Source organism: Helianthus annuus, chromosome 3, assembly GCF_002127325.2.
Source record: "Helianthus annuus cultivar XRQ/B chromosome 3, HanXRQr2.0-SUNRISE, whole genome shotgun sequence".
In the NCBI taxonomy this organism is placed as follows: domain Eukaryota; kingdom Viridiplantae; phylum Streptophyta; class Magnoliopsida; order Asterales; family Asteraceae; genus Helianthus; species Helianthus annuus.
The window spans coordinates 122,256,594-122,279,064 of NC_035435.2; the positions used below are offsets into that span (position 1 = coordinate 122,256,594).

A 22,471-nucleotide genomic window follows, 5' to 3' on the forward strand; every position below is an offset into this window, starting at 1 on the left:
TCCGCCATCGGTTGGGGTGTGACAGATTGGTATCAGAGCCATAACTATAGGGAATTAGGTAGGATTGCCATACTTTTCCCTAGTCTATAGTAGGAGTACTCTGATACCAGATTGGTATCAGAGCCATAACTATAGGGAATTAGGAATGCCTTGCCTAGTCTATAGTTTAGGAGCTTTTTCACTATGTGTTGCTTAAAACAACTTCCCTTCTATCTTCTTTGCTTCCCTCTACTTTCTTTTGGACTTTTAATATACATGCCTTTCCTAAGGCTAACACAATACACACTTGAAGGCTTTGAAGACACTCTTACAACACAATCGAAATGATTCATCAAGATAGGGGTGATTCCCACACTTGGTGATGATTTTCACTCAGCCATACTTTGATTTTTGCACGAAATCTACCCTCAAGTTAGGAGTGATATCCAAACCTTGTTGGGAGTTTTCCATCTCATATTCTAGTGGACCCTTATCTTTGGATAAGTACCAACCACGTTAGGGTACGATGTTATCAAGTTAGAGGTGATACTCGCATCTTGTTAACTAGTCCCACTCCTCGATTTTCGCTCTCGCCAAAGTCTCGATTTCCCAACCGATTAAGAACGTGTAGTAACTGGAAGGGTTAGGTACTGGTAGTCGGGACGTCCTGTCTAGGTTTGGCATTCGTATAAATCCATTAAGGACCCGTTGCCTACCTGGGGACAATCGATGAGAGTACTAATACCTATTAGGCCAAAGCACGTTTCCTTAATTCGAGAAGGTCCTCGATTCACTTTGGAAGTGTCGTATGTTACGTTCCGTGACAATCCATGTTTTACGTTAAATCTCTTTTTATGTTATCTCAATTATTATGTGTTTAACGTTTGAGCGTTACATTCATTTCTAGCTAGGAGACACATGTCGCACTATTGTCGTAACCTAAAACAATTAATGATACTCCCTCGTGAACAAATTAAATTTATTATGCTTTCATTATACATGTTATACTATGTGAAAATCTATGACATTTCATTCATTTTATGTGAACAACAATGTGATCGACAATGTGCTATGTGATGCATTCATGAAACCAATTTTCCTAAATAAAGACCTTATGATCAAGTCTCATTTTATAAACCTTTAAATATGATCCTTCAAAAGTTTCATCTTGATTTCGAGGACGAAATCTCCTAAAGTAGGGGAGACTGTAACGCCTCGCGTTTTTGAAATTTCTATTTATAACTTGTTGCGTTGTACTTTCCATTTCAGTCGGTTGTACTTTCATGTGTTCGAGACTTTGATCATAATGAAAAATGCATTGGTTTTTAATCATATTCTTGTTATATATTCATGTTATGTGATTACACGTTAGAACACGTTAAACAATGTTAAGCACGTAAAAACAGTGAAATTCCATCTTAATCTCAGCTCTTAAATCCATCGTTGCCAAGAGATTACCCTAAACCGAACAAAAATCGGGAATTCGTACGTTAATTCGGTTGAAATATCAAAATGTGGGTTAAATCGAATAATTGCAATATTTATTAATATTATATAATTAATTACTATTTTAATTAATTAAATAAATAAATTATTTATTTATCAAATTTTATAAAATAAATAAATAAAGGAAGTTTTTCTTTTTTAGATGTTAACTAATATAGTTAGTTTAAACTAACTAAGTTAAGGAATCCTTTTCAACCTTAAGTTAACTAAGTTAGTGTATGACTCAGTTAGTTAGGTTAGTATAAAAAAAAAAAAAAAAAGGGAATAAACCCCTGGAACAGGCGATACGGGACTCGAACTCGCGACCTCACGCTTGTGTGCACGTAGCCCGACCAACTGGGCTACGTGACTAACCAGATTGAATCTGTGTTTTTATTTCTTTTATACGCTATTTCGAAATTCAAATCAAATCCTTCTAACCGCCAACAAGAACGGCAACAGCAGCTGTGACTTTCCTTTTTACAACCAAATGGATTCGGAAAGAGTATGATCATTCCTCAATCCTGTCAATCTCTTTACTTTGATTGCCAATCATTTCCATTTCACCGATGGATTTCCATTCATGAGATCCCGTTTCCGTGTTTACGAACCATTTCCAAACTCGTATGATTCATTCATCACCTATAAATACCCGCTCCCTCATCACCGAAAACCACCACCACCTAGTCCTTCATCACCCCCACCGAACTCCCGCACCATTCTGAAACCGCCGCCGCCGGAGAAGACGATCGGAGGTCGTCGGGAACCTCGACACCCCTTCCGTCTCGGTCACTTCTTCACCTCGGTTCCTTGTTTTCGAATCACCGGGAACCACCTCTCTCCCGTCGGAAGCCGCTGCTGATTATCGGAGAGACGCCGGAGAAGACCGCTGACCTGCCGGAGAAGCCGTCGTCAGTCCGGTAACCCCCGTTTCCCTCCTCCGATTCATTTCAACCAACCGTAGTATTATTCAGTACCATTATCTTTAATATATATAAATATTCAGTAAGTATTATTATTACAATTATTATTATTATTATTATTATTATTATTATTATTATTATTATTATTATAGTTAATATTATTCTTATCATTATAATTATTATTATTATTTCTTTTATCATTATAAGAATACTACAAATCAGTAATGTAATTGCTGAAATTATATTCAGTATTTATATTTATAATATTCAGAATTTATATTGTTATTCATTTAAATCTGAATTATCAATTTAATTCCTAATCAAAATTATTATTATCATATTAAATATATATATATATATATATATATATATATATAAATCAGAATTTTTAGTTTAATAAATCAGAATTCTACTTTATATAAAATCAAAATTTTATTTTTATTATTAAGTGAATATGAATTATTATTCTTTAATTATTCAGATTTATTACTTTATTTAAAATCAGAATTGTTAATATATATTAGAAATTAATAATCTATATAATCTAGAATTTTAGAAATATTAATTATTAATCACTTATTTATAAAGTAAATTATAATAAGACTTATGACATTATTTTAGAAATGTTAAATTCATAAATGCCTTGTTATTTAATAATCTCCAAATTCCCAATATTAACCAAACCTCAAAATTAATAGGGTAATCCTCTTGTGCAAGTCTCTTGGGAAATCCTTGAATTCTTAATTTATTCCAAGAAATACGCAACGCACTCTAAGGTGAGTATACATGACCCATTTTCGTTTTAAACACTTTGGGTGCAACATGTATTCCATATTCAAATTACACAACACTTGAAACTTGTTATATGCACACTCTATCCATTTTCAACATGACTCAATTTGATGCTTGTTAATCTCGTATGCTAGGTAAACTTTTCGTGTCTATATGCTCATTAACCTTGTTAAACTTATTTCATCTTGTTAGACTTGTTAAACTTGTGAGACTTGTTAGACTTGTTATACTCATTAAACTCCTATGCTATAGGAGTACGCATCGCCCTTGAGTGAGTCTTGGGGTGTTTGCATTTGAAACTTGGGTTTGACATATAGTGACACTGTTTCAGCATATTAGTAACTTGTATTATGTTGTTCATGTTGGATATGAGTACTTAAACTATTTTATTCTACTATGCTATGTATCAAACTTGTATACTCGCCAACATTTTTTTTGTTGATGTTATCTTAATACATGTTGCAGGTTGATAGATGAAGAATTCAAGAATCAAGTTAGGGTGGATTAGAAACACATCTAGAAATAAACTATGTTGGAATCCTGTTTTGTTTATTTGAACGATGTATGACATTTTAGAATTTATGAAATTGAATTTAAATTATATTGTCACAATTAGTGTTATGTTGTTTTGAGCAATTTGTTCGTCTCATCCCGATGTTTCCGCCATCGGTTGGGGTGTGACAATCACCTTGCTTTTCAGTTACAAGCTCTTCCTATTTTACAACTTATCTTCAGACTCCCCCTTAAACTCAGCTCTTCGGGATCGTAATCTGAATCTTTCCTGTAATTCTCAAACATTCATAAGTAACAATATTTTCAACATCATTAAACATGTTCTCTAATACACTCCCCCTGTCAACAAACTCAACAGATATGGCAATATAAAGAATCCAATTCCCTCACAAATTATCATTCAAGTTCAAATTAATGACCTTGAAGATATCACAAATGTTTTTGAAGATTTTCCAAGAAATTTCAAGTTTCAAATTAATGAACTCGTTTTGTTTTCAGAAACACAATCAGCATACTAAGATTTTGAAACTCAGCAACCCAGACATCGGTTTATCGAAAATAATGCAGAAATCAAAATCTTTTTGTGTTTTCTGAAAATATAAAGCTGTAAAGAAATATATATACAAACATATTTACAAACAATATTTTTGTTTGAGTATGCATCAGAGGATCATATCAGTTTATGACAAGTCACAAGTACCGTTAAGCTTTAAATCATACTTAGAATTAAACAATTCACTTAGATTGTCGATATACTGATCCTCTTAAATTTTCATACAGATTTCAACTGATTCAGGATACTATTTAGATGTTTTAAGACTTAAACTTATTCATGTGTCCCACCTCTTGAATATACTCCCGTATCCAGAATCCCAATATTCAGTCTTACAGGTAAGAATACTACAATGATGTCTGTACATAAATTAGGGTATGCGAGAACTGAGGGATCTCAGGTCAGAACTTCCGTTCAGCAGAGAGATATCAGCTTCGACTTTGCAATGTGTTCCCTTTAGAGAATCTTTTAGCTACAACAACTGATTATCAATTTTATCGTCTAATCAGCTGAGGGCTTTATGCTATATTTCAAGCATTTTGGTGAAAGTATTAGCCAGGGACTAGGTCAGAACCACCGTTCAGCAGAAGTCCCGGAATAATACCCCAGACATCATAGAGTATAAACACCTAGTATATCAGAATACGAGACCTTTCAAACGAGATTTCAGGGGTTACCTATATATCCAAGTAGTGTTCCCCACAAAATAAGCAAGTTTGAATTTAGGTTTATATCCCGAAAAAGCTTACTAAATGTATAAAAACCTATCGACATATCATCAGTGAGACTGCTTAATGCTGTTTAATCATTACATTTCTTTAGCATACTGTAACTGTCTACTGATGTACTATCATTTCCTCTTTTTACGCAAAACTCAAATTTTTGATTTTTATCATGTTTTTGTATTTTTCAAATTTTCTAATGTTTTTGTATTTTCTAACAATTTTTCTCCCCCTAAAATACAAAACCATTAAAGAAATTTGACAAACCGATACTGATAGCTTTGTCTCGCCATCCATTTTCTGCTTCTCATGCTCTGTTTCGCAGAAAATATAACGTACCCCCATGATTTACAACCCATTGATTTTGACCGTTAGAAAACCATTCTTCAACTTGAGAGTAATCATGTTTGTTCCGCCGTGAAGGTTTCAGCATAGTCCATCACCACTTATTCAATGTAAACGAACATCACAAACATCAATCCAAACAAACAAACAACTACAAACAAACAACAATCATCAAAACCAACACAAATTCATACAAAACAAACAACAAACTCCCTGTCTGACCAAAACCAGGGATCTTCAATCTCTACCCGTGCAACACTCTCACAATCTTCATTAGCATTTAGCACCTGCACATTCAAACTTTATCAAATACATAAACAATTTATCATGAAAATTTCAAACAATAAAGATAGATGCCGATTCATGCTTCGCAATCCAGGAAGCTCCGGCAATTCCAACTGCTTAATCAAACATGGTATCCACCCAGGCCTCAGGAGCCTTAGGTGTAACCTTGATTCTAGCAACCTGAATTTTAAAATTTTCAGCCTTAAGCGGTGGAAAATTTGCATCATAGGCAACCAAAACTGAATCCTCAGAAATTTTCACCTCAGAAGTTGAACTTATTGTTTCAATTTTTGGTTTCCAAATTTGTTTCTGTTTCTCAACTTTCATCAAATCAACACTTTTCTTAACAGACCACACTTGACCTTTCGGAGTACCTCTTTTGTAAAAATTTGTTTCTTTCTGAACCTTTTGAGTTTGAACAACATTTTTAGGTTTCCAAATCTTTTGAGGTTTTGTCACACCAACTGATGTTTTCCGACTCCAGGATGTGTGAGAATTCCAAGTCTGTCTAGAGTTAAACCTGTTCGGTTTTGATTTCCAATTTTGATTTGAGGCAAACTTGTTTGTTGTATACCTCCAAGTTTGTCTCGAATCAAATCTGGTTGACCTCGGTTTCACACTTTCAGATTTCTGTGGTTCACCATCAACAGACTTTGAATTTGAACATTTTCGTGCAACATGTCCAATTTGATCACATTTAAAACACACTTTCTTTGACACATCTTTTGGCTGTTGTTGTTTCTTTTTCATATCCTCAAACTCTGCATTAGATTGTGTTCCAATTTTGACTTTTTCTTCTTCAGTGAAGCTTTTTCCTTGAACAAAATTCATTTTTGTCTGAAAATTGGACCTTTCAGTTCTGTTTTGATTATGTTTCTTCTTATACCCCAAACCAGACTTCATGTTTTTCTTCTTAGAACCAGGTTTGTTATAAGACCCTTTGAAACCTTTACCAGCAAACTTCGACATTTCAGACTTCTCAATTTCAACCATCTTGAAAACTTTGTCAATTTTCTCTAAAATCACATTCTGAATCGGGAAAACCACATCCAAGAATAGTTTGTCCGATCCAATCATGGTATAAACCAATCCTTTTGAATCATCATTCAAATTCTTCTCAGATTTCGTGTCTTTCAGATATCCATCATAAAGATTTCCTTCATCTTCATCTTGTGATTCAGACTTTCCTTTTAAAACACTATCAACCACCTTACTCACCACCTCTGAATCATCAGCATCATCAGATTTGGTGTAAGTAACATCGATACTGTCAGGTAATTGGTCAGCTATGTTCAAACCCTTTGCCACCTTTTCCTCATCATAAAAAGTATAATTGTCTCTCAATGGTGGTGGTACCTGATGATATTCTGAACCAATACCCTTTTTACAAACATTAGTATCTTTGTTATCAGGTGTGATATTGAAAATACGTTCGAGAATGTACGAAGAGTCATGATAACTTTGAAGTTTTGTAACAATCTTTTCTTTTTCAGCCAAGACTTGTTTAAGATTTGCAATTTCATCAACACGTTTGTTTAATTCAATTTGCTTTTCTTTAAATTGTCTTTCATATATTTCTTTAGTTGTTAAAGTTTCAGACAATCTTTGATCAAAACTTTTGACTTGGCTCTTCAAAGTATCATAAGCTTCTTGTACTCTCTGACTTGACCATTTTAAAGAATCATACTGTTTTTGTAACTCTAGAAACTTAGATTCTTTCTCAATACAATCAACACATTTTGTATCACATTTTTCTTTCAAAACTGTATTTTCTTTTTCAAAATCATGACACTTTTGTGTTAATTTCTCAACTTTTAATTTTAGACTTTGCTCTGTGTCAATCCTTTCTTTACATTTCAGTTTTAACGCATGTTCAAGTTTGTTCATTTCATTGTCTTTTGTTTTGATTATTTCTTCTTTTTCAATACAAGCTTTGCACTTTTTAATGCAATTCCTGCACTTGTTTTCTTTTTCAACAACCAATTCAATATCTGGTAGTTCAGAAGATTCTGTTACCTTAGTAATTTGCACCTCGGCATGATCAGCTGCCTTTGTCTCCTGTATCTTCTCAACTTTTTCTTCCATCTCTTTCGGCTTTTGTTCTTCCTTAGCCTTTTGATTCTCTTCACCAGCAAGCTTTGCAACAGTCTTTACTTCTTCAATCATCTTCTTCAACTCTTCTTCTTTTCTCTTCTTCAACTCTACCACCTTCGGTAGACTTGTTTCAAAGACTTCTCTCAACTTGTTCATCAACTCTGGCAAATAGCTGCTATCAGAAAGCCTTTTTGTGTTGAAAACACGCTCACTTGGAAACACATTAGTCACTGCATCAAAATCAACTTTTGACGGATCTACCACTGGATTCCCCTGTGGATCCAAGTAACACTCCAACTCTTCATTCCATCTCTTGGCTCTCTGTGCTTCATGAAATGGTTCATACAGCTTGCCAATTTCCCATCTTGCACTATCTTTTCTCCACCATGTATCATGATCATCTTTTGCCACGAATGCATAACCAACCGCATCCTGTTCTGGAAGAACTTCTTTGCTCCAGTCATAGCCTTCATCATCATAAATGACTGCTAGAGCCCTTGATTTTTCTTCCTGCTGTTTCAACCTTGGTGGTTCAGACTTATTTTGATGATAAATCGCTTTCTTGTAATAGTCTTCGTTGAACGGATTTTCAGAAGCTTCAGCAACATATGAATTTCTGCACTCGCGCTTGAAGTGACCTTTTTGTTTGCATTTAAAACACGTCACTTTGGATTTGTCAAAACCCAGTTTAGTAGATGGTCCTCCAATTGACTTCCTCCCCGTAATTTCCATGAACCGTTGTGCTCTACGAACTGCACTGGCCATGCACCATCTGATATCCATCAGTTCCATCTCCTCTGGATCTATTTGATCATACTCTTCTTTTGTCAAATTGGTATTTCCAATCTTCCCTGCGACGAGGCCTTCATATGATTCCAGTACAGACGCTAAGAAAACCATCTGTTGTTTCGCTGATTCTTCACTGAAGTTCTGCCCATTCTTTAAATCGATTGCAATATTACACTGAAATACATTCTTTGAAGCAGTTTGATCTGAAGTGTTTGAAGAAGCACCACTGTGAAAACCGTGAAGACTTTCATTGTTGACTGAGTTCGAACTTTCTGCAGAGAATGCTGTTTTTGGAGAACCAGCATTTGGTACACTTCCTCTGTAATAAAGTTCCACATTCTGCTGATACCCTGGACTGTTGACTTTGGATCTCTTCAACTCCAATTCATGACTTTCAAGCCTTTCAATCAGCAAATCAATCTTTAACTCATCTGGCTTGATTGTATTCTTCAGCATAAGAGCAAAATATTTCCAATCTTGATCATTGGGCAATGCATCAAACAATTTATCCACCATCAATTCTTCAGAATAGTCTATGTTATATCTAACCAACTCCATTTTCAGATGTCCAAATCTTTCTAACATCTTACAAACAGATTCATTTTTCATGCAATTGAACACTTCAAACTCTTTACGCAACAACTTTTTCTTATTCTTTACAATCTCGTTACTCCCAACACACTTTCTCTCCAATGCTTCCCACAATTTCTTTGACGTTTTTTCTTGTTCAAACAATGAAATAATATCCTCTCTAACTGACTGTTTAATCAAAGTTATCATTCTGTATTCAGCAACAACATTCTTTACATCTTTTTCTGTATAATCTTTCTCCTCGATTAACTCTCCTTCTGCTTTTTCTGGTGCTTGATATTCAGTTACTAACTTCAACCAGCTTTCAGGAGCGAAAGCTTTCACCCATCCTTCAAACCTGTTTTTCCACCAATTATAGTCTTCAACTTTCATCAATTTTGGTGGCTTTTGTTGACTTCCGTACATATTTTCGAATTTCAAGTTATCTGAGATCTCTTTTGAATACTCTTTCAACTCAGCTCTTCTATCTGACGATTCAGAAGTGAACGCGTTGTAGAATGTATTGTAGAATTCTTCACCGTTGTTCGACATGTTTTGATCTCCTGAAAATCAATAACCTGGAACAACCAAACAAACTGAATCAGTTAAAACAATATCAAGTAAATTGAAATACACAAACACTCGATGTTGTGTAATAATCTTGACACTTGAACGAACACAGATTGATCGAACGAGCAAAACCAAACTTGACAAATAAGCGAAACTGATTGGACAAATAAGCGGCCCAAGTCAGATGAGCGGACCAGGAATGGTCACAAAAGCGAACTGAACTTTTTGACTAATAAGCGATCCAGAACATTTGACAAATGAGCGATCCAGAATTTGTCACATGAGCGAGTCACAATGTCTGTTCGAGCGGTTCAGGATATGATCGTTCGAGCGATCCAGGCTATGATCGTTCGAGCGGTCCAAGTTGTGTTTGGAGCGGTCCTGATATGGTCGTTCGAGCGATTCAGAGGGTAAAAATTGTTCAAAAGAGCGATCCTCGATGTCCAGAAAAGCGGTCCATATATGTTCACTCGAGCTATTCAAGGCAGTTTTTGGAGCGGTCCAGATGCAAAATTGTACCTAAAAGCGGTTCATACTATGTCCGAAAAAGCGAACCTACATTCGAAGGCTGTTTTGTCCATTTTTAGTTCGAGTTTTAGTCTTAAAGTTTCAAGGGTTTGTTATTGTCCAATAATACACGTCTTGTGAAAAATTCGTCCAATTTTAACCGTGGAAACTCGTTTAAAACGAAAAAGAAGGTGTAGAAGACAGAAAACGGATCAAATTTGAGCTGAACTCTTCTTCCTGTGCTCTGATACCACTTGTTGGATTGTCGTTGACCCTGAATGAGTCGATCAGAAGAGTCGTTTTCCAATTCAAAGGCGGAATCAGTGAATTAGACGCTCAAACTAAATATAATGCTTCACTTTATTGATTCTGATAATGTTTACAACCTGGAAGCAATTCGGCAGCACTTCGTTACAAGTTTCGAGCCGTTACAAATGAAATAACCAGTCACCTATTTATAGAGTTCTGGAACCACTTATATGTACATGTCACAAAAGCGATCCAGGTAAGTTGTGTGGATCGCTTTTATGGACAATGTCCATATAAGCGGTCCAACATGCTATTTAACTGTTTCTCATTTCTCGAACCTCGTGCACTGGTTATTCTAACCTATCCTATCCTATAACATGATACAAGACGAAGTCAATAGACGTAATGCACCAACAGTAAACAAGATTAGATAACTAGGCGGGTAATACATAACATCGTTCATGTCCAAACTCAAGAAATTTATGTTAAACTAATCCGATACTCGGTCTCATACCTACGTACCGTTTTGAAAACAGTTTACCATTTTCCTATCGAGTTTGGATATCTGAACATTTTTAAACTTTTGATCTACACATTTGGTATGCAAAGTTTGTTCAGAAGTACATAAAACGTCTTTTGACCAAACTATTTTGTCCCTTTAGCATTATCTACATATCATTTTGTCTCATTATTATTTATTGAAAAAAGAGTTAAATGTCATCTTAGTCCTTGCAGTTTAGTCTAAAGGTTTGAAACGTTGCCATTTTAGTCCAAATAGTTTCAAGTGTTGTCATTTTAGTCCACTGGGCTAACTCCGTACATTTTTTCTGTTAGCTAGAAGGGTAATTCGATCATTTTATATGGTCGAATTGCCCTTCTAGTTAACAGAATTACATATAAAATAACCGAAATGCCCTTCTAGTTAACAGAATAAAGGGATGAAGTTAATCCAGTGGACTAAAATAGCAACGTTTGAAACTATTTAGACTAAAATGGCAATGTTTCAAACCTTTGGACTAAACTGACAAAATGACCCAAACCATAGGGACTAAAATGACATTTAACTCTTGAAAAAAAAAAAAAACTAGACGCCATGCATTTTTTATTTATGAACATTGAATACATGGGTAATTCAAATATCAAAGGAAATAATTTTAATATAAGTCCAAAATGTCAGTTTATAAGTTGATAGATGAGAACTCTGAAGAACACATCATTGTTGGTAGTGTTTGCCTGTGCAATCAAACCCTAACCCAAGCATAATTACATGATATATATTACAAGGATCTTCATCTATCTCGGGCGATGCCAATACGCTTTGATGATTGTTTCTTCATCAGAGAATTAAGATTTAACCACGAATAAGAATTACACGCGCAGATACAGATTAACGTAGCGTTTTTGCTCACAGATTCACTCTTTTTTGTCGTCAAGAACTAATCTTTGATGGGAAATCTTGATCATCGGGTAGCCAGTCGGTATGATCAGCGTTCGTTCTTCTATAAGCCTGCTGACCGACAAGAAAACACCCTGGGAGACAACCATACAAGCGTTTGTCATTGTCAAAGGAAAGTAATCTTTTATAGATTAGATGTATATATAATTACTTTCCTCATGCATATGAGATATGATCAAGAAATGTATATACTCTCAGTAGCTTCTGGTTTGACTCATGGGATCGTAATCATAAGCATCGCCTGCTTTCACAAAACGCCCTTTTACGCGCTTTCTTACATCCGCTCTTGCCTTTCGTGTAGCATACCTTACTGTCTTCTCGAATCTAAATACAAAAAGAAACCATAATGTAAGATATATAGTTAGAAATGGCATCTTCAACCTGTTATTTACAAACGGTTCGATTTGGACTGCTTTTATCTTAAATGGGTCATAATATATAAAAATTTTGTTAAAGGCGGAACAAGCCCAAAGTCGATTCATGCAACCCCTAAATCATTTTTACTCTAAAACTAAGATTACTATCGTGTGTGTGTGTATATGTATATATATTATAACCAATTTTATTGCTTTTTATTTAAAGGTAAAAAAGAAAATTAAAACAAAAACTAGAAATCAGAAAAATAGATAGGTAAAATGTCCAAAAAGCCCCTGAGTTAACGATACATTTTAAGTGGGGCTGTGATTTAGATGGAAAAAATAAATGACCCGTTTGATTCAAAATGGCAACTTCGACCCACATACTTGCAAATGGGTCGATTTGGGTTGCTTTTATCTCAAACAGGCCAAATCAATATTATTTTGTTAAAAGCGCAACGACTTTGTTTTTAGTGCATGCTACCCGCAAATTTATTTTTATCAAAAAACTAATATTACTATTGTAATACCTTTGTTTTTATAAAATTAACAAAAAGCGTTTGTGGATTAACCCGACCAAACCCCGTCGACATGTACTGTAAATGACCCGTTTATAGCCACTCACTTGCGGGTCTTCTTTTTTTCCTTGTAACGGAGTACAGCATCGTTCCTGATACCAGAAGACGTGGTGCTATCATGAGCCGGGGTGGACCAGGTTGGCTCACCCCTGAGAAGTATAGACGAAGCTCCACAGTCTTGATAATCACCAGCATTGCTGTCGCCAGTCAGGCTTGAGAACGAAATATTAGACAGTTGTGTCCTATAGCACGGGTTCGGTTCTGTTTTACAGCTCCTTAAAGAATCACCCGACGCTGCATTACTGCAGGCCGGTTGAAACCCGTTTTCATATCCGGTTGAGGACTCCTGAAACAACATAGCACGATGATTATATGTTAACACGATCAATAATTCAATATCATACGATTAATAAACATTAACTATGATACCTTTGCAACAGATGTGTCCATAGGACCAAATAAACTATCGATTCCGTCTTGTGCAAAAAGATTTTCGGGATCGTTATTCCCTACGCCAAAGAGTACTTCGTATTTCTCGATACTCAAGTCAACTTCATCCATACTGAAGTCATCACAGAATGCAACATCCATGTACTGCTCACTCCCCTTTGTACCTGAAGTCTGCAATTAATTCAAGACACTGTAAATGTAAACCCTAGATTCTTTTTATTTCAAGATCTTGGTTGTAAATTGCACGCATCAGAAGTGCGTAAAGTACGGTGCGGTAATGAGATCGCATCACAGCAACTGATGCGAATGATGCGCGTGTGATGCGACTGATGTGACGCTTTATGTGGCCAGTATTTGAACAAATTAGACCACCTATCGAACAAAGCTGACCAAAATATTATATTTTAGTGTTTATAAGTTAACAAGTCAAAATATTATCCATAACATTTTTTTAGTATTTTTTTATAATAAGGAACGCCTCGCATACATGATGTGCGCGTAGGCTTTTGGGATCAAAACGCACGGCTTTTTAAAACCAAAGGTCAAGATCCAATTTTGAACTCATAACCGAAAATACTACGTAAACCCAACTCAATTTACCTTGAATGTGAACGAATTGTTTGGATCGGGTTGTTGAATTACATTTTGGGCATCATTATTCTCAACTGGTACTAATAAATCTTGACCACTTTTGTTATCTGTAATGCTCATCAACCCCATTTCCTGCTCACATGCAGAATCTTGAACGTTTTTGTTATCCGAATCGGACATAAACGACCAGATTGACGATAATTCGACTGCGGACGGGCAGCCAGAGTAACAATTCAACGTCTGACGGCTGTGGGAACCCGAAGCCGAATTAGATCCGCTGTGACTTTCCCAATCACAGTTTTGACAAAGTGATAGTTTTTCTTGTACACATCGAACAACTGCTGGTTGCGAATTGCATTTATCGCATACGAGTGTTCTCGAATGGCGTTTGGATAACGCGTTTGCGGAATGAATATTCCGATCACAGGATAAACATAAGTAAGCTTCATCTGATCTACAATAGACCATTGATCTTGCCTCACGGCAATAATCACAAGTGTAACCCATTTATTGCAAACCCTAACCCTAATCTTGACAAGATCTAGTAAAGTTTGCAAAAACAAGCAATCTGCATAGAACAAAGGGTAAACTTAATTGGGTATTTGGAATCTTGAACAATTTATTAAAAAGGCACAAACTTTATTGATTCTGAAGAACAGTTCATCAACACAAATGGTTTTGCAAAGATTCCAAGATAATATCTTTTAACAAGTATATGAACAAGATTGAAAAGGGTTTTGTGCATCTTGAATTCAAACAAAAGTTGAAGAATTTTTTCTCAAAATTCAAGAAAAATCAAGACTAATTGAGATATAAAACACAAAAACAAGAATTAAGTGGTTATTTGACTTATTTCATCAAGAAACAGAAAAACCTAAAGATTATGAAGAAATCAAAAAATATTTCTGAAAACCCATTTTGGTATAGCAAAAACAAACAAAACCCAGAAAGAAAAGCTTACCAAGTTTGTGAATTTAGGATCCAAATTCAGATAGAAAGGATGAAAGGTGATAGGCTTTGGAAACCCTAGAAAGAAAGTTGTGTTGAAGAGTTTGTATTGTTGTTAATAGGTGGGTTGTGAGGTAGGTGTTGGTCTAGTGTTGTTGGGCAAGATATCCTGAAAACACAAATACCAAAATAAAATATCACAAAAAGTGCAAAAAGTGCAAGGTGAGAGAAAGGGTTTGGAAAGTGGGGCCTTGTACCTTTCATCACATTTAAAAGTTAGGCCCCTTCTCTCAACTCCTCTTTATTTAACTTTTATTGTAGATGGGTCCTCCACATCATCACATGTCATTTTATTTACCACCTCATCAGATTATGAGAATGACTAAAGGTTCCTAAAATGAGTTAAAAGTCATGTTTCCATCAATTATGAACATTACTCAAAGGTGTTACCATTAAGCTATAGATGTTGAATGTATAATAAGTCAAGTTTAAATTTATTAAATGGGTTTTTTTCTTGAGATTTTCTAACTTTATATTACATAAGAGCATCTCCATCGTTTGTTATTTTGGACTCATTGGAACCAAGAAGTGGGGACCATACACACATACAATTTGTTTTTAATATATTTTTATATAAAAGGGGAGTGTAACGTGAAGGTTTTGTGGTTGAAGGAAAAATGTGAGTCTATAAAGTTTATGTCTGAAATGATGTAGCATGCTAAGGTGGTGCGGGTCGAAAGCAAATCCACCTCCAACGTTGGAGATGCTATAAGTGATAATATATATACGAAGCTAGAACTTTCAAAAAAAAAAAATTTTAGTTTATCAAGCTTTTTGGTTGAGTTTTTGCATCAAGCTATAAATGTTGAATGTATAATAAGTCAAGTTAAAATTAATTAAACTGGTTTTCTTATAGAGAATTTCTAACCTTATAATCCTATAAGGGGTCAAGTTATTCTATAAATGCTTCTAATTGTAAGAAGTGTAAGAAGGATTTATAGAATGACAAGTGTCCAATAAGCTAAAACTAAACCCACTACATCACCACCAAAACCTAAACACCCACCCCCACCCCACCACCACCACCACCCAAAAACCTAACCCCCCCCCCCCACCCAAAAACCTAACCCCCCCCCCCCCCCCCGCGGCAAAAAAAAACAAAACAAAAACTATACCTCACCAAAAAAACCCCCAAAAACCTAAGCCCCCCACCTCCACCCCCCAAAAACCTAAAAAAAAAAACCTAACACCCCCCCCCACCCCCACCCCCCAAAAACCTAAAAAACCTAAACCTAACCCCCCCCCACCCCCCCCCCCCCCAAAAAAACCTAAAAAAAATCTAAAAAAAACTAAACCCTCACCCCCTACCCCCACCCAAAAACCTAAACCGCACCCCCCCCCCACCCCCTCGGCAAAAAAATAAAATAAAATAATTTTTTTTTTGGGTGGGTGATGTTGGGGGGTGGGGGGTTAGGTTTTTGGTGGTGGTGGATGTTTAAGGTTTTTTTTTTTTTTTTTTGTAGTGGGGTTTTTTTGTGTAGTGGGTTTAGTTTTAGGTTATTGGACACTTGTCACTCTATAAATCCTTCTTACACTTCTTACATATGTGTAATTATAAAATTACATATAAAAATGATAAAATTACTCTTAACATGTATGTAATCGTAAAAATACACATAATAAATGATAAAATTATTCTAAACATAAAAATATATAAATAAAAAGATTGTTTATTAGGAGTTCTGCGAGTTCTGTAAATATTTATGATTCTGAAATGATCCTGACTCTATGTGAAATTCGTTTGAGTTAAGGTTTATCAAGCTTAGGTTGAGTTTGTGCTTGTCAGGCTATTAAAACGATATCAAGTTAAATTCAAACTTGTCTTGCTTGCTTGTGGGGCCTGGATTTGAAAATGAGTTTTCCAAGTAATCTATAACTTTTATAATTCAGATTCACAAGTATATTTAGGGACTTAGACTATGTGTAATGGGGCTGTATATGGCGTCTTTTTCTTTCATAACGCCCCATAGCGCCCTGAACACCACTACGGGGGGTGTTATGGGGTAAAAATTTTCTCCTCCCGTTATATATTTCGCGGCGCCATGCATGTTGTTTGTTTTCCCTCCACTCACACAGACATATATATATACATATATATGTATAGTTTAAGGGTTTATTAATTAATTGGGTAATGATGAGGTAGTAGCGTTATGACTACGGGCTTAAATGCATATGGCCCCATAACGCCCAGACGCTGACGTGGCGCGCCACGTGTCGCATAACGCCCACAAAGGGGCGTTATGACTACGGATGGTCTTAAATGCCCGGATGGTCCATATGGTTTTGTAAAATAACACCTATAGTCTTCAACTTTTGAAAATTACACTGGTGGTCCCTATGGTTTGACAGTTTGTTATTCGGATAGTCCCTGGAGTGGACGGGGGTTAGTTTTCTCCGTTAAGTTCATATAAAGTTACTTATTTACCCCTTGGTTTTGTTAACATATAAAAAATCACACACACACACACACACACACATATATATATATATATATATAAAACACTCACTCTATCTAAAACACACACACACACTCTGACTCTCTATCTATCTCTCTCTCAGGAAAAGCCCCACCACCACCTACCGTCCCCAGCACCACCACCTGCCACCACTATCCAACCCCACACCACTACCTGCCACCACCACCACCACCACCTGCTTCAAATCCGGCAATCACCATCCCTGACGTAGTCATCACCACTACCAACACAAATCTGGTAACCCCGCACCACTGGTTTGTCGAGATCTGAAACCAGGTTTGAATATGGGGGTTTAGGGCTTCAATTCTGGATTTGAATTTGGGGGTTTGATACTTTGATTTCGAATTACAACGATCAGAATTACTTTGATATTTGTTTGATTGGAATTACATTGATATGGGTTTGAATTTGGGGGGTTTGATACGGTGGTTGTAGTGGTCGAGTGAAGGCGGTGGTTGTGGTGGTCGAATGAAGGCGGTGGTGCTGGGTGTCACACCCCAACCAAAATAGAAATACAATTACACTTTCTAAATAAGGAAAGTACAAAATTCGAAGCGTAACAGTGGGGGTGTTTGCAGATGAATGTGGTGGTGGTGAGGGTGTTTACAGGTGAAGATGACGGAGATGAACGAGGTGGTTCTAGTGGTCAAGTGAAGGCGGTGGTGAGTTTAGGTTGGAGGTGGTGCGGCGGCGGTGGGTTCAGGTTGGAGGTGGTGCGGAGGTGGTGCGGCGGTGGTGGGTTCAGGTTGGAGGTGGTGGGTTCAAGGTGGAGGTGGGTAGCTATTAGGGCTGTTCATTTTTATCCGAAACCCAAAACCCGACCCGAAGTTGAAGCCACCCGAATCCGAAGTAGAGAATACCCGAAAAACCCGAACCCGAAAAACCCGAACCTTAAATGGGTTGGTTATCGGGTCACTTTTTCCCAACCAAAAACCCGAAAAAAAAACCAAACATTTAATGTCTTTTTTCGGTAGATGTGTTTTGGTTTAGAGTTTTGGTATCTAAAACATTATGTTTTAGGACATCTAAACATTATCATGTCATATTGTCAAATATTGTTTTAAATTTGATAATATTTTTTAAGTAGATTGATGAATTTTAATTATATATTGCAAGAAAAAACATTTTTTTAATATTACATCTAAACCTGAAAACCGAACAACCCGACCCGAACTAGCCCGAACCCGAATAACCCGAACCCGATCAACCCGAGCTTTAAATGGTTTGGTTATCGGGTCACATTTTCCTAGCAAAAAACCCGAACAACCCAACCTGAAAAACCTGACCCGAAAAACCCGAGAAAAAAACCCGAAGAACACCCCTAGTAACTATGGTGGAGGTGGAAGTGGGTAGCTACAGTGATGGTGGTTGGTTGTTTATAAGGGAGGGGTGAATAAGGTGGGCCCCACACTTTAATAATCTATATTGATTTTTTTTTTTTTTTTTTGTATAGGGAGGGGTTAATAAGTAATTTCGGATGGACTTAATGGAGAAAACTAACCCCCATCCACTCTATGGACTATCCGAGTAACAAACTGTCAAACCACAGGGATTACAAGTGTAATTTTCAAAAGTTGAGGACTGTAGGTGTTATTTTACACAACCAAAAAAACCATCCGAGCATTTATAGGATACACTTTTGTTAAAGTTTTGGCAACGCTTGACCTAATTTAACTCTAAAATATCAAAAGCATAATCATAATATATTTGGTGTAACACATCCAGGGGCGGATTTAGCATGGTTTCATGGGTTTCCAGGAACCCATTTGATTCGAAGAAAATGGAAAAAAATTAGTGTAAACTTGTATGATTTAGGAAAAAAATAATGAAAATTAGTGAAAAACTACCAAAAGGAATCCAGTAGAATCCGACCCTGGATCCGCCACTGAACACATCCACCTATCTAGGTTAAATTGAATTCACTAATTTTCTTGAATGAATTTGACACTTTTTTATTCATCTTAAAATGAATGTAATGCATGATTTCAATTTAATTACCCACTAATAATAAATATTATTAAGTATAAAAATAGTACTTTGATTATAAGTGATTGATATATTCAAGGGTATATGAGTATATGACTAGAAACTCTATTCCAATGTATTCAAGGGAATTTAGATTCAAAGGAAAGATGGTACAATCTTAATGTTCGCGACTTGTGTTTCAGGACTCTTAGTTTCTTTCTGGTCCATTAACTCTATTTTAATAAAACAGTCGCCATTAAAGAAAATAGATTTATGACAACTATTGAAAGTCAAAATTTTAATTTATTTAAAGAACAAGTGGATATTCAGAAGACCGTAAAGTGGTATGTTTATCTTAGCGACCGACTATTAAACCCTTGTTACAATAATAATGATTTTAATATGAATTTGAAATTTATCTATAATAAGAAATAAATCATTTAACCCTTTTTAAGTAAATAGTATTTACACATAACTAGAATTGATTTATATAGTGTTTTTGTAATTTGACACACACTTACGAATCTAACCCAAAAAATCATGTTACTATGTTACTAATTATGATCTAACCATAACCCCACACACTATATACTATTCAAAAACACACTTTTAGTCTTTGACCATAGTAAAAACTAAAAACACGTTTCCAAACCACCGACTGATAAGAGTCAAAAAGGTATAAATGGACAACTAATGATTGCATCAACTTTTTCTATAAAAAAGGTAAATATTGGTTTATAAGAATATAAGGAATGGGGCATGAAAGAGTGGCGTTATTCGACATATGGTTATCATGTCAGCGCGTGTCAAAAAGTGGTATGGTGCAATAAAAGGGAGGAGTGGGAGCGGCGTTGTTAGTGGCGTTTTTATAAATAAATAAATAAACATTAACCAATTAAAACACACTCAAAACCCACCCACCAATCAAAAGCCATCACATCACAACACAAATGCCCCACACCGGTGGAAATCTCACCGACCTCACCATCATCTCATATCCACGCCACCACAAGGGATGGTGTTCCCGGTATGAAAGGGTTAGCACACCACTTTTCTAACCCCACACCGCATAGCCTAAAATGATCATAAAAGGAACAGTGTTGAAGGTGTAACTAGAAAGCAACTTCATTTCAACTTTTTCCTCATAAACTAGGTATAATCATAGCGGGTTTAGGGTTATATCTTGATGAAAACCGAATACTCGCACGATTGATGCAACAAACGGCTCCGCTAGTAAGTTGAATCATAAAATCATTAAGATCACCACAAGATTCCACACGCAAGACGGATTTGATCCGAATCACCAAGGACACGAAGCAGTAGACGATAGTGTTTTGGTAAAAAATTACCTAAGCAATTAAGTGATCAAATTAGTTTTGTGAGGTAGTGTGCTAGCAATGTTTATAGAAAATACGTTGATTTAGTTATGTTTATAGAAAATATGTTGATTTAGTTGTTTGCAAAAACAGTTTTCAAGATATAGCTCAGGATACCAAGCTATACCAACAATCAAACAATGAGCAAAAATGTAAAGGTTGACACGAGATGTACGAGGAAAACCCTTGATCAATCTAGATCTCCGGCATAAAACCTCGGGAGTTGACAATCGTCGCTGCCTTGTTCTTCTTATTACTTCAAAATTCAGGATACATTGCAGGATAATCACCATTTTTTGCTGATAAAATCTTTTTAAAACGCGTTTCAGGTAACTTAATGTGAAGCTAATAGAAGCCAGCTGAAGAGCACTGAAGGCTTAAAGAAGTGGCTATAAAAGTTACCTAAATAAAAATGAGATTTTGTTTCCAATAGTTAGGGTGTATCCCTATAAATGTAATGTAAATGAAACTTGGTTTTATCCTATTTATTTATTATAAAAGTTGGTGTTTGAAACCCTGATACTATTACCTACCTACGGTCCTGATATCTCATTTCCGCTGCCAAATTAATACACACCGGTACCACCAGCTCTGTGTCTCGTGGCTCCTGCTCCCGGGGTATGGGTCGGGGGCTGCGACAACGGGCGTGCACATTAGTGTACATGGGGGTGCTTTTCTGGAAACTTCGTATGAAAAGGAACGATTTAGGTAGTGTTTCCTTTACAAATTGTCTTAAAAATACTTATAAATGTGGGTGAATTTACATAATAAATATGTATAATTAATGACACATTAGAAGTCTTGTTACAAATTTTGAACACACTTAGAAGTACTTCTCATTGGTAATTGCGAACAAATTGAAGGACATTGTTAGGTCATCGTGAACTACTCTTGTGTGTTTGCTTAACTTCTTAGAAAGCGAGAGGGGGAGTAGACTAAGAAAGAGAGCATTTTTGGTACTTTAAAACATCAAGTATATCTTTTAAAAGAACTATTTCGGTATTTTGTTTCATAAAAGTGATTTTTTTATTAGTAAAATTAGGAAGTTAAATTATCTTTTATAAAATATATCAAGTTGGAAATCACTAAGATGTTGTTTGTTTTTTCAGAGGTAAAACGTCTGCAGTCTGCGGACCACATCTACAGACATCTGTAGCTGAAGAGGTGGACCAAACCTCTGCAGTCTGCAAGAAGAAGACTGTTTGTTTTTTAACTTCTGCAAGTTGCTGAAATAAACTAAAATATAAATAAACTGATTTTATTTAACTTAAAAGAGTTTTTCAACATTCAAACATAAATAATAGTTATACAATGCTAAAATAATATTCGTAAAAAGACAATAACATTTTTTTAAATCATTTATTCCATGCTTTGCATTAACTGCTCAGCAATCTCATCTCTAATTGAGTCATATATTCCCGATCCGATGTTGTACCATGCGCTTCAACCTCGTCTTCATCAGCATCAACGTGCACTTGCCTATTATTCAACGTCACATTGGGTTGATCGTATTCTGTAAACAACTCATCGTTCAAACCTTCTTTCCTTATAAAATTATGTAACGCGAAACATGCAATGGTAATGTTCCTTTGTGTAACTAATGGAAATGGTGCCATCCTCTTCAATTTAAGGAATCTTGCTTTCAAGACACTAAAAGCACGCTCAATTATGTTCTGTAGTTTTGCATGAGCATGGTTAAATTTCTCTTTATTTGTTTGAGCGTTGTATATGTTGCCGGTTTTGTTTTTCAAATACACCCAACCTACTTATTTGGCTTTAAGATTATCATATGCATTCTTCATTTGTTTTTGAGTCAATCCAAGCCAAACTTTTCCTTA

At 35.8% G+C, this 22,471-nt stretch overlaps 1 protein-coding gene across 4 annotated transcripts; it reads right to left on the reverse strand.

The window, feature by feature from the left end:
• Positions 1-11,507: 11,507 nt before the first annotated feature.
• LOC110878531 (zinc finger protein CONSTANS-LIKE 10) lies at positions 11,508-14,958 on the reverse strand. 4 transcript variants are annotated; one of them, XM_022126850.2, is made up of 6 exons: positions 14,769-14,958; positions 13,817-14,375; positions 13,196-13,387; positions 12,814-13,112; positions 12,025-12,156; positions 11,508-11,906 (listed from the first exon to the last, which is right to left on the reverse strand). In XM_022126850.2, the coding sequence occupies exons 2-5, from the start codon at positions 14,312-14,314 to the stop codon at positions 12,027-12,029; spliced, it is 1,119 nt and encodes a 372-aa protein (XP_021982542.1). In that variant the 5' UTR covers positions 14,315-14,375; positions 14,769-14,958; the 3' UTR covers positions 11,508-11,906; positions 12,025-12,026. The 4 variants fall into 4 exon arrangements, with proteins under 4 accessions (XP_021982542.1, XP_021982540.1, XP_021982539.1 ...); XM_022126848.2 differs by having other exon boundaries at positions 11,988-12,156; XM_022126847.2 differs by having other exon boundaries at positions 11,984-12,156.
• Positions 14,959-22,471: the final 7,513 nt, after the last annotated feature.

Coding starts and splice junctions, on each gene's coding strand:
- LOC110878531 (XM_022126850.2), bottom strand. CDS start 14,314: ATGGGTTACACTTGTGATTATTGCCGTGAGGCAAGATCAATGGTCTAT. Junction 13,388..13,816: donor ACAATTCGTTCACATTCAAG/GTAAATTGAGTT, acceptor AATTAATTGCAG/ACTTCAGGTACAAAGGGGAG. Junction 13,113..13,195: donor TGGACACATCTGTTGCAAAG/GTATCATAGTTA, acceptor ATGTTGTTTCAG/GAGTCCTCAACCGGATATGA.